Consider the following 13,978-nt stretch of genomic DNA (forward strand, 5'->3'; position numbering starts at 1 on the left):
ACTGGCAAACAATTAACGAAAATGAAAAGTAAATAACTGAAGAAGAATTAGAAATCAGCCTGAAAGAAACAAGAAACGGAAAATCACCTGGAGAAGATAAGCTAGGTTCAGAACTATATAAATATGCAGGAACAAGATTCAAAGGAAGACTCTTATTATTTTAAAATAAAATTTACTCAACTGGTATCCTCCCAATAGAATGGAAAAAAGCAATTGTGATTCCTATCTTTAAGAAAGGTAATAGAGATGACCCTAAAAACTATAGAGGTATCAGTATACTAAATTCATGTTACAAAATATACAGCAGAATCTTAAATAACAAACTAATGAAATATTCCGAAAACTTTATTCTAGAGGTACAAAATGGATTTAGAAAAGGACGATCATGTATAGACCCAGCCTTCTGCCTAAAATTAATAATAGAGAAAAGAAGAGAATATAATTTAGAAACACATATTGCATTTATTGACTTTGAAAAAGCATTTGACAAAGTTAAAAGAAACATATTATTTAACATATTAAAAGAAAGACAAATACAAAATGATATCCTAAAAGCTGCCACAAGTATATATGAAAATAATCAAATACAAATAAGATTAAATCATGAGCTATCATATACAAGAGAGATAAACCAAGGGGTCTGACAGGGATGTCCCCCTCAGCAACTCTTTTTAATATCTACTTAAATGAAATAATAATAAAATGGAGTAAAAATTTACATCCAGGAATTAAACTTTCACCTACAGTTAACTTAAACACTCTCCTCTTTGCAGACGACCGAATAATAATTACAAATTTTGAAGATAACTTACAGAAAGCTATTTTAAATCTAAATGAGATATCCAAAGATTATGGTATGATAATATCAACGGAAAAATCAAAAACTATGGCCTTTAAAGGACAAGATCCAGCAAGAACTAAAATAGTATTAGATAACAAGATCTTAGAACAGGTGAATTCATTTAACTACCTAGGATGTATGATCACTTATGAAAATGAAAAAGATATAAACATAAAAATTGCAAAATATTTAAAAATAACAGGAGTAATTAACTCTATATTTAAACCAAACCTAGTTCAAAAACAAACCAGGCTAAAAGTATACAATACATTAGCCCTACCGGTCTTAATGTATGGAAGCAAAATCTGGACAATAAAACAAAAAGATGAAGTTTATGAGAAAAACTGCAAAGTATACTCTATTTGATCACAAAAGAAATGAAGATATTATGAAAGAATTAAACCAAGAACCAGTAATTGAAAAAATTAAAAAATATAAACATAGATGGATGGAACACGTTCAAAGAATGAAAACAGAAAGATTACCAAAACAAGCCTTAAAGTACAAGCCATTAGGAAAAAGAAAACCAGGACGTCCTCTTAAACGATTCAATGATGACTTCAAAGGCCGGAACAGGCCATACTAGGCCTAAATCCTTGATATGTATGATGATGATGATGATTTCCCACCCATGAAAGTTTGTTAACCTATAGTACATGAGTGGGCTAAAGAGTTTTTTATCATTATTTTTTTATTGTATTTTTTATTTAATTTTTACATAATCGGGAAACCCTGCTCCGCCAATCAAACAGAACTTTTTAAAGCTGCTGAGTGGAGCAAAGGTCCCAGAGTAGACAAGGATGTTCATCTGTGATCTAATGACAGTCATAACTGTCCATGCCTGCAGTGGGATTTGAATCCATGGCCAGTTTGGATAACAAGGTATGTTAACGACTCACTCAGCCAGACTGACAAAATGCAATTTGATATGTAATATGTGATGCAAATATATTGTCTCAACAATATCGCTGCAACAAAATGTCTTATAGATGTTTCTGGAACTTTTCACAGACTTTTATTCACATGCACTCTCTGCTTTCCATGATCTGAATTGTTCCAAGTTTCCTTTGCATATTCTTTCACCAGATGATTCCATTTGCTTAAATTGTTCAGCTGAGCATCAAATTACCTGAGCAGTTGGTGTCCTTAAGTTACCAATATTGCCTTCAACATTCTTTTTTGCATAGCAGTAATTGAAGATTTGTTTCTGGCATATAATGATTGTAGTCCACTATTGTGATGTGTAGGATTCCATCCTCAAATTATTTGATTTGAACTTTAACAGTCTTGGCAGGGGTGTGGGGGGGGTGGAAAGAAAAAAAAAACTACTACTTTCGATAGATTCATGACTTAGAATTATTAACATATTACTTTTCTGGAATGATTTTCAAAAAATGCTGTGAGAAAAAATCCATTTGCAAACATATAAACATTCATCAGACATGCATCAAAGGAATATTTAACACTAGTGAGATGTTTTAGAATATGTCCAAACTGGAGGAGAAATTTAATCAAAAATTTTTTAATGTCCTCCTTCTCTTTATCATTAAATAGTTTTTAATGTAATCATTATTTAAATGATACATTAAATTTGTTACAGCTTGATGTGTATGTCTTTTGGTTAACGTTTTTTTTTTTTTTCAGAGAAAGCCAATCAAGAACAACTTAATGAGAAAGAAGCAGAGTAAGTATATGTGTTACTTTATCATTTAGGATTAAAATAATGCTTTATGTTGTTAGTTTATCTTTAAGAACATACCTGTAAATGTTTTTGTTTTTAGGATAAGTAATTTAACAAACCCTGGATTTGATAATTCTTTTAAAAAAAAAAGAGGGAAAACATCTCTTACAGACATATTTCTTTAACTTTTGCTATGATTCATGGTGCAGTTTCTGGAACACAAAACTATGTAGACACTGGAATGCAATTAAATAATTTACTAAATAAAATTGTTTACAAGCCAGTGTTTTTCTGGCTCAAGCTGGCATTATGAGATATTAAGACAATTAATGTGAAGTCATTGGCCTCTCTATACAAGTAGCCTAGTCGTGAAGAAACTTCACATGCAAACTTTGTTTTCTTATGCTTGGATAAAGGATTAAACAAGAAAGAATTTCTTGGGATTTTAAATTTAATCTGTTTAGTGTATATGTAAGTTTGTACATCTTGGATGATTATAGGTTTAGGTAGACAATGTGCTTTTCTCTTCTCTTGGTTGCATGATTCATTTGAATGGATTTGGAGTTAAGCATTTGAGAAGGTTATTGTTCTCTGAGAAAGTGAATGTGAGGAGTTATGGAAACAATTTTTTAAAGAGAACACATGTAACTTGTGTGTAAATATTGTTGAATTACATGTAAAGCAAGAATGGGAATATCAAAAAAGGTGATTGCATGAAAGGACTGATCCTGATCATGAGGGCATTGGTTGTATCTTGTGTGGGTGGAGATGTTGCAGTATATAGGGCAAGGGGAGGGGGAATAAACGTGGAATTGCATGCTAATAATTTGAATAGTACAGATTATAAGTGTGGAGAGAGAGGTCAGTTGTTGGTTATATACTGAGACAAAGAATCATGATAAAGGTGAGAGTTTGTTGCATTAGTCAGCACAAACTATATAAACTTGGCATTAGCACAGCCTGGTTGATGGAGGAAGATAGATACTCAGGGAGATAGAATACAAAAGCTGAAAGCTGTAGTGTGTCAAGGGAAGACAGGGTGAAAAAGAGGTTGGATGTTATTTATGGTGGTAGAATTATTGAGTCTGGCAAAGGTGATAATTCCAATCAGGGCGTTACTAGAGGAGAAGTTGGTTTGAGTTTATTTGGTATTAAGTAGATGCAAATAGGACAGAATGTATATTTGCTCTAAGCTTTTTCACTTGGTTATACTATAAATAAAAGAAAAGATTAAACCAAGAAATTATATTCTTGGTTTAATCCTTTATCCAAATACAAGTAATTACCTTAGTATAGGCTAATGATCACATCACTTCATGTGCAAACATTGTTTACTTACACTTGGATAAAGGATTCAACCAAGAATATGATTTCTTAGCATCTTTAATTTATAGGATAAACAAGTGAAAAACCTTTTAACATCTATCTCTAATCCAGAGTTTTAATAAGGTGTGACACTTTTTGACTACTTGTAAATGCAAAATATATGACTTTTCTGCATTACTTCAACCTTGGTATCTCCTCTGGATCTGACTTCCACTGATGATCCCTCAACAAAGGTCAAAATTGCTCTGGCTGGTGGCCTCTTCCCATCTGACAGTGTGTGTGTGCTTTGTATTATGGGATACTAAGGCAATTGATGTGAAGTCATTAGTCTCCATATACAAGTGATCTGGTCGTGAAGATATTTCATGTTCAAACATTGTTTACTTACATTTGGATAAAGGATTAAACCAAGAATATAATTTCTTGGCATCTTTAATTTATATGTTGCTATAAGCTTTGAAGCTGCAGAAAAATCAGAATATGGTATTGGCAATTACTTTGGTAGGCATCACAGCAGGTAATCATTATGAAATATTTTAACTATGGATTGTAGTGCAAAGGAGGAAATAATTCGTGGGCAGTTGGAAGCAATTGTTTTGGGTTACTGAGGAATAATTATATTAGAAATGATAGAGGCTTGAAGTTTAAGTGTGTGTTCTATCTGGACAACAAGGAGATTATGATCATGAGATAGCACTTTGATTTTGAGGTAGCACAAGTCACTGTCAGATGTACTGATAGGTTTATGCAACATTTACTAGCATGTAAATTTATGCTAGTGGTTCCTAAATTTTACACTCTGCAGACAAGCAGAATTTTAGAAGATTTCAGAGACCTGTATCAATTCATGTTCCTTGCAGTTAGAACTTTCCAATAAATGTTGATGATAAATATGGGCATAATCCTGTATTTATGAGATTCTACTCACTTAAGAAATATGTGATGACTGGAATTTGTTTTAGTTTTTTTTAATTTATATGAATGATGATGCAGGAATGTAACAGGAGAAAAACATTGCTTGCAATAAAATAATTTATATTTTCTGTAAACCTTAGATGTTTTACCATGACAATTTAGTAGTAGTGAAAAATAGCACTACTGTGCTACATAGCACAGAATAGTGGATTTAAAGATTTCTTTCTATCTGTATAGCCTTGTCAAACCGTTTATTGATGCTTTTTGAAATTTCTTTTAGGTCATATCGAGAATGGCTGTCTAAACTGAATCCTTTTCGCAAGAAGGAAAGTGTTGCTGACTAGTTACCAGCATTTTCTAATTTAGGAATGCACTCTCCTACCGATTGTATTATAAAAAGTTATTCAATACTGTATGTTTATTAAAAAAAAAAAAAACGCCATAAGTATTCTGAAATTTGGTTTGAGTAATTTTTCTTTTGTGAAGTGTACAGTTGCAGTCACCTTTCACTATAGTAAACACCTTTATAATAAACTTCCTCACTGTGACAAACTTGACAAAAGTCCCAACCAAAGTATTTTATTATTATTATTATACAGGCACCTCCATGGAGTCCGAAAACTCATTGCAGGACACTCAATCTATCGACACAATCTAACAATATACCTCTCCTTGAATTCATTAACAGAAAAAGCACTCACAACTGACTGTGGCAACCCATTCCACTCATTCACCACTCTCCAAGCAAAAAATCTAGTCCCCACACCTCCCCCTTTACTGACCACATCTTTTTTCAACTTTCAGGAATGACCCGTTTGTTTTCTGGTCCTTCTAGCCAAATGCTGAAACATTTCCCCTACATCTATCCTATAAAACCCTTTAAGCAACTTAAATGTTTCTATCATATCCCCTCTTTCTCCTATCAACCAACTTCTGCAATCTGCACACCTTCAATCTATCCTCATAGGGCCCATTCCACAGGCCATTCACCATCTTGGTCACTCACCTCTGAATCCTATTGGAGGCACAATGTCATTTTGAAGGAAATTCACCATAACATGCTGTCTGCATTGATATTACTTAAGTTACAACATACACTATACATTAATTAGAGTAATTTTGACTTGATATCTTCAATATTTTGGCAGTATCAAACTGCCATCATCAGGGAACAAAGAACAAAATGATATGTGCATAGAGGCATTACATATTGTATGACTGAATTGGAACAATAAAGGTAAGTCTGAACTCCCAAACAGTTTCCCTTAGTGAGCTAGGATGGGTGTTTTTGGCTGTTGAGCTGAAGTTCTGAGGATCAGCGCTTCCCACATTTGTGGTAGTTTCATACAACCAAATTTGTTTAGGTTTGTGTAGTTCATTAAGGCTGAGATAGATTCTAAGAAAAGTTTTTCATATTTAAATTTGCTCCTATGGAGTAAGGTGACCTTTTTCCATCGTATCTCATGGTGATGTCCAAGACATAGTCGGCAGGTTCTGAGTGACTCTAGTGGTGGAACCAGATGTAGTCTTTGTTTGACAATTCTTATGTTAGCTGTCCTTGCCTGTTTGGTCATAGTAGGACAGCTTATAGTTGCGTGGTGCCTAATGGGACACTTGGAGGTATAGGGACTGTAGCTGGTCTTGTGGGAAAGTGGATAAGGGATGCCAATTTTTTATTTGGTCTGTAAGTGGTTACGAGGTTGTATATTTTGAGGATTTTTGTCAGTTTTTCTGAAGTGCCATGGATATATGTGGGATGGTAGTAGATTTAGTGTAGTTTCTTTTCTGGAGGAAGAGAAGAAGAAGGAATGCAGTTGTAGGGTTTTAATATATTTGGGAATTGGGTTGGGGACTGTGGTCATTGGCTAAGAAGGTGTTGTGAATGTGTTTGAGTTCAGTGATGAGGGCATTATTACTGGAGCCCTGTTGTACAGGGTTTTAATAATATTACTATTTTAATAATACTGTTGGGAGGAGGGGTGACTGTTAGTGAATGTATCTGCCTGTCTGTGGGTTTTCTGTAATGTAAACCGAAAGCAGATAAGGGAAATACTAGAGTAGTTTTACCAAGAAGATTACACACACACTTACCTCTGTGCTTAAGGATTACTTCACCTATGATCCTTTGGACTATAACCCTACTGACACAGATCAGAATCCTCCACAGGCTCCTTAAAAAGGTTATCCATACAATTTCACCTCCCCCCCCCTGCTATATTGGCTCCCAAAAATTCACAAACAGAATGTGCACCATTATGCCCAACTGTGGATGGCATTGATTCACCCACTATACTGGCAACACTTTTTCACACATTTAAAACTCTGCCTACTTTAAAGCCAGCATAGAAAACATTACGCTCGAACACATTGACATAATGGTCAGTTTTGATATCTCCTCTCTATTCACAAATGTTTCTCTTAAGGATAGTTTGGATCTTATCCAAGCACAATAGCTCAGTCCTGTTTAAGTTCACCATGAATCCATACTATTTAATTGGACAAGGAAAATTCTGTAAATAAAGAGGGGGACAGCAATGGGGGTACCCCCGCAGCAAACTATTTCATGGAGACCTTTCGAGAAAAAGCCTCACCTCTGCCCCACAAATACATACAATTTAGCTTTGCTATGTATATGATGTGTTCTCTATTTGGTCATATAACTCTGAGGATCTTAACACCTTCCTAACACATCTTAATAACTAGCACCCTGGGATCCAGTTCACCTTGGGGGCAAAAAAAAGTTTCCCCTTTCTAGACACCTTTATTGCATGCCAACTTGATTCATCCTTGGCACTCTCAGTTTACAGAACAGTATGGGATAATTAAAAACTGTACAACAGGACAAAATTGATCACTCCAGTAATAATGCCCTCACCACTGAACTCAAACACATTTTCACACCTTCTTAATCAATGGCTACAATCCCCCACCAAAAATTCAAAACCCAGAAAACACTTCTTCTTCTTCCCCTCTGCTTGCAGAAAAGAGAATACACCAAATCTATTACTATTCCATATTTCTGTGATACTTCAGAAAAACTGCAAAGACAAACCCAGAAGATACAACCTCATAACCACTTACAGACCATATATAAAAAAAAAATTAACATTCCTTATTTGCTTTCCCAAAGACCAGCTATAATCCTTATACCTGCCAAGTATCATGCAACTGTAAGATACGATGGAGAAAGGCCGCCTTGTTCCATAGGAGTAAATTTAAATACGAATGACTAGAATCTGCCTTAGCCTTAAGGAACTACCCAAACATAAATAAATTTGGATGTATGAAACTACCTTAAATCTGGGAAGCACTCATCCTTAGAACTTCAGTCCAACAGCCAAAACATCAATCCCAGCCCACTAGCAGGTGCTGTTTAGACTTGCCTTTGTTGTTCTGCTTCCATCATACTTACGCTATGTAGTGCCTGTCTGCACATATCAAGTTGTTCTTTGTTTCTTGATGATGGTAGTTTAACCCTGTAGATTGGAAATATTAATTAATCAATATTAATTGTTATTCCTTAAGTAATATCATTATGAGTAACTACTGTATAAGCCTTGCTACCAGAACAAACTATTCCTGAAATCTCTGAGGTTGCTGTTATGAGGGATAACTGCATTATGCAGAAATAAGTTTGTCATCATCATCTTTTTATCCTCTTTTACCTTGCAGTGTGGAGGGTTTATTAATCATCGGACTCCAAATCATTCACAGGATAAGGTGGTCAGCCCCATGCCCCGGTGTATTGTCTGTAGTGTTGAGTTCTCAAGGCTGGTTTGCCTGCTTTGTGGGATGAAAAACCACAGGATAAACTGGAGAAAAAAACCCTACTGTCCATGCCCAAGACCGGCTAACTTGGCTATGGCTGAGGAAGATCCTTCAGCTCCTCACATCTCTGACGGGAATCGAACCTAGGAGACTCCTTCCCCAGGCATATGGCTGCGAAGTGCACAGCCACTTTGTGCCTCCTCCTAGAGTGGAGTTCCTCAGGGTTCTATACTAGGGCCACTACTCTAGGAGGGGGAGGATATTCAGTTTTTTTTGTTTCAGATTTCAGATTTTTTGTTTGCTGATGATGCAAACCTGGGGAAGAAAATAGTTGATAAAAGTGATGTAGATATCTTGCAGGGTGATTTAAATAAATGGGCATTATGGGTGAAGGAGAATGATTGTGAATTTAATGTTGCAAAATGTATGGGTATGCACTTTAGGTTGAGAAGGTTGCATTATATCACATTGATGATACTGGATTGCAGGAAATTAATGAGGCTTGTGGGTAATGGTGGATAGCAAGTTGAAGTTTAGAGGGCATATTGTAAAAATTGGCAAAATAGTTCAGAGGATTACTTGGATGGTGAAGAACACATTGACAAGTAAAGATAGGAAGGTTATTATCCCTCTGTAAGGTTATGATTCACCCTCATCTTGACTATTATGCACATATTTGACCACCTGGGTTTCTTGGGGGATCATGAGGTGCTGGTAAGGATTTCGAGATGAGTGACTGGCGACAGGTCTGTGGAATAGTGCCTATGAGGATAGAAAGGTGTGTAGGTTCCAAAGGTAAGCTGATAGAAACTTAAGTTATTAAAGGGGATTTTATAAGATTTACAAAAGCAATTTTTCAATAGATGACAAATAGAGAACTGTGGGTTTGAATCCCTCCGTGGGCATGGATGTTTGTGATTGTCTGTGATAATACTACTGGTGGTGGTGGTGTAGATGATGATGGTAATAATGCTTTGGTGTAATTGGTGGAGACTGAGAGCTATAGAGTAGGTGCCCTCCCTCAATGAGTCTTCGGACTCCTGGGAGGTGTCACATAATAATAATACTAATACATTACTTTACCTTATTTCTTTAACTACTGACAAATAATGTTATCATGACTTCCTCTGCCATGGTAAATATACTCCCACCCTCAATTGTATGCATCCCCACACTCTCAAATTCCCATTTTGAATAGGAATTGATTGTATCATCAATCTGATAATGCAAATCCTTCTTGATAAGCAATATCATACTCTCTCCCTTCTTTTTTTACTTATTCAGTCTCTTCTGACATCATAATGGTAATTATAATGCTGCTAGAATCATCCAATCCCTGTTTTGTAGCTTCAACCTTTAAACTCAAACAACCTTGAGTTTAAATATCGGATCTCTGATTAAAGTTATTTACTTTGTATACTTTGATCAATATAGGTTTCATAACACACCTACCACAGCATTATTCCATGCATGGCAGTGATGTGCTATAGGTTCTTCCACCTCTGGTGTGTGGGATTAATGTTAAAAAACCTTCACCACTCTACTAATAATTAAGCATTATGGGTTTGTTCTCTGTTTGTAATCTACTTACAAGTTGCTTACCACTTAATTTCTTCTATCATTGATTGTTATATGTCATTGTTTGGTGTCCAGTGGAAATGATGTTATCTTTATATGTAGCAAAGTGTTATTACACTAATTATATCAATACTACCTACCAAAATTTATATATCTGAAGCTTGGTACTGTAAGTGGACTAAGAGTTAGATAATCCAGAAACTTTGCTCTAAAGACTATAAAGACTAAATATAGAACTTTTTCTAAGGCACTTCAGGCTTCCAATAAGCAAGGTGATGGATGGCATCACACACCAAGAAATGAAAATAATCTACAACCTAAAATATCTATAACAAAATCAAAAAGTAATATTACAATGCAAATTAATGGATTACAATGCAAACTAGTCATGATGCACATCATTTTGATGATGTTCTTCCTACATAGTACAGTAGATGCCTGCTGTAGCAAACCCCCTAGGGATCAGAAAAAAGAGTTATACTTCCAGATTTGCTATAGTGATTTAAGGACAAAGACCGATTCCCCCCCCCCCCCCACATACACTCCATACCCAGTGTTGTTAGCTGGCAATACTGAAGTATTGCCAGCTAACAATACCCAAGAAAGTAGGCATTGTCATTCAGTTGGCTAACTCTGGTTTCTTGAATTTATCTTATACCAAGCTTTAGCAGATCTGTTGGGATCATCATTCAATCCTCCTCTTCACCCCAAATGCCTTGAAAAGTTTCAGGTATTGTTAGCTGACAATACTGAGGTATTTTAAACATTGAATAACCAAATATGATCCTCTACTGAACATTAATAAATTTATTAATGCTCAGTAGAATTTATTATTGGAATTAATTTGATTTTATTAATAAATTAATAATTAGATATGACCAATTATAAAGATTTATTTCTATTGAAACTTTTTCCACTTGGTTATACTATAAATTAAAGATGTCAATAAGTTATATTTTTGATTGAAAAACTTTCAACATCCATCTCTAATCCAGAGTATTTTAGCAATAAGGTGTGATACCTTTTGACTACTTATATATGAAAATATGACTTCTGCATTACTTCAACCTTGGTATCACTTCTGGATCTGGCTCCCACTGATTAGACCGCAATAAAGGTTGAAACCAGTCTGGGTAGTGGCTCTTCCTACAATGCATAGCATTATACATGTCCAAGGATATGTGCATTGCATCATGAGATACTAAGGCAATTTGATGTGAAGTCATTAGCCTCTCATTAGACAAGTAGCCCCAGTCGCTAAGTAACATCATGTGCAAACTTTGTTTGCTTACACGTGGATAAAGGATTAAACCCAAGAATATAACTTCTTTCAACTTTAATTTACCTATTTATTTCACTATGAAGATTTTAAGTAAGTGATATTAATTTTCATAATTTCATACTGCTCTAGTTGTCTTCTCTCTTATATCTCTCATTATGTACTTTTTTATGTTATTTTATGTGCTTGGTTTATATATGGTTTTTCAGTTAAGAGGAATTACAGGGCTGGTAAGTATGAAAAGCTTAGGAAATTGCTTAGATCAGTGCTATGGCATGAGAAACTGCAAGGGCTGGATGTTGATAGTGCATGGAAAGCAGTAAAGGATTAGATGATATACCAGCTTGAGTTTTACAAGGTGCTAGGGAATTGTCAGTGCTTTTTACCATGTTGTTTAATCTAAGTCTCAGCTCTGGGTTAGTCCCAATGAGATGGAAAGAAGGGAATGTAGCAAACTACTGACTGATCAGCATATCAAGAGTTGTTGTCAAAGTACTGGAGAAGTTGGCTTGGCTGAGAGCAAAATACAGGAATGGATAGACAGAAATGGGATATTGTATGAGGAGAAAACATGGTTTTGTGAAGGGTAGGTCATGCCTCATACAATATCCCTTATGCAGTGACAGCTGAGTTGGATAAATGGGTTTACAATGATACTGCTGGACTTTCCAAAAGCTTTTGATAGGATACTGCATGGAATTCTAATCAATAAATTGCAGTACATCTGGATGGATATAAAGTTGGTGAAGTTGATAAGAGGGTGGTTGATGGAGAGATATTAGAGAGTAGTTTATTCAGAAGGCCTGTGACTAGTGGCATGCCACAGGGCTCTGTTCTTGGGTAGCTACTATTTAATTTGTATATTAATGATATAGGAAAGGATCTGAGAGGAACTATTCAGTTGTTTACTGATGATGCAAAATTGGATAGAACAATAGTTAATACAGATGATGTTAAAATTTTGCAGGATAATTTGGATAGGCTAGCGATCTGGGCAAAGGAGATTGGATGTCAGTTTAATGTGGCAAAGTATGAAAGGTATGCATTTTGGGATTAAAAGATTACTACATTGATGAAACTGTACTGCAGGAAATAGATAAAGCCAGAGATTTGGGGGTGAATAGAAGGCACATTGCAAAAGTGGCTAAAGCAGCTCATTGGATTACTCAGTTACTGAAGAATATTCTGACGAGCAGAGACAAATAGATCATTATACCTCTTTATCAAGCCTTGGTAAGACCCCATCTTAATTACTGTGCACAGATCTGGTCACATGGGTTTCTTGACAATGAGAAGTTGGAGAGGATCCAGAGATGAGTGACCAAGATTTGGTTTTTTGAGCTATGCTAAAAAAAGTGTTTTTAAATTGAAGTATAGCGATGCTTTTTTGTTTCAAATTGTGCTTCAGTTGGATACACGTGTCCTTCAGTGGTGGTGGTGTTGTTGTTGTTGAAACTTTGTTGTTTATATTGTGTTTTCGCTACTTGTTTGTTGCACTGCTTCAGCGTCCACAAAGAGATGCATGTCAGCGGCATGGAGGACTTCTGTATGAAAGTCTAGCTCTGCCTTGGATTTTTTTGCAGTGGATGCATTGTGGAAACTGCTATATGTATGCTCTGAAGAATGTGAAGGATCTGTGGACTCTTTGGCTAAACGAGAAGAATGAAAACGTCAATGTATGTGAGAAGTGTCTAGATAGACTAGAGCGATTGGGAATGGAAGCAAACATCAGGACCGTAGCAGAAGAGCTTCGGCAGGAGTTCGTGAAAAAGAAAAGCAACCTTCATCTCCTGCAAGATGAATTGGATTACTGTTCCAATTCCAGAACTAGCTGAAGTAACGAACAGGCTTAAGTAAGAGAGAGTCCTTGGTGAATGATGAAGTAATGAATAGTATGGAAGTGATTGGGAGTCAACAGAATGAAAGCACAAGAGGTATAGAAGAAATGAGATGGTGTGAAAGGGGGAGTAAGTAAAAGATTGTTGAAGGAAAGTAATGAAACTGGGAGTGTCATGCTGAATAGTATAGAAAATGAGGCCATGAGTGAAGCTTGTTTGTGTTTGAATAAAGTTATGAGTGGTATAATATATGGTGATTCAATGATTAAGAGTATGGAGAACGGTATGCCTGAGGAGTGCTTGTCTGGCAGAACAATAGAGAGAGAGTGACTTTAGCAATAAAGAGAGGCCATGATGCAGAAAAGATGATAGTTATGGTGAATACAAATAACCTGAGTGGTTCGGGTAGCAAAAGATTTAAGAACATTGTTAGATATCATGAAGAAGAAAAGTGTCAAAGGGAGGATAGTGTGTGTTCTGCCTCGTTTTCACAATTATGAGTTTAGTAGACGAGCGATGATAATGAATGATATAATTGCAAGAATGTGCAAAAAAAAGGTCTGGAATTTGTTGATGTCTGGAGTGTGTTTGAAGGCAAAAAACAGATGTATGCATGAGATGGGTTGCATCTGAACATGGAAGGTCATAAGTGTTTGAAGAAGTTACTGTTTTCTGAACAAGTTGAAGTAATTGGGCAGGGAAACTAAAATTGAAACGGTTGAGTGTAAGAGGGAGAAACTTATGCAGTGAAT

The 13,978-nt window shown here is 35.7% G+C and overlaps 1 protein-coding gene across 1 annotated transcript in view; it reads left to right on the forward strand.

Moving 5' to 3' along the window:
- The window catches only part of mRpL28 (mitochondrial ribosomal protein L28), a 67,097-nt gene extending 61,878 nt beyond the window's left edge, over positions 1-5,219 (forward strand). Inside the window, exons 7-8 of the mRNA XM_090396774.1 lie at positions 2,486-2,525; positions 5,044-5,219. Of these exons, the coding sequence (XP_090252900.1) occupies positions 2,486-2,525; positions 5,044-5,107 (104 nt within the window). The 3' untranslated portion in view covers positions 5,108-5,219. The remainder of the gene's footprint in view (positions 1-2,485; positions 2,526-5,043) is intronic.
- The last annotated feature ends 8,759 nt before the right edge of the window (positions 5,220-13,978 follow it).

The sequence above is a fragment of the Typopeltis vanoorti genome, chromosome 8, assembly GCF_054136105.1.
Source record: "Typopeltis vanoorti isolate ZY-2024b chromosome 8, IOZ_Tvanoo_1.0, whole genome shotgun sequence".
Taxonomy (NCBI): Eukaryota; Metazoa; Arthropoda; class Arachnida; order Uropygi; family Thelyphonidae; genus Typopeltis; species Typopeltis vanoorti.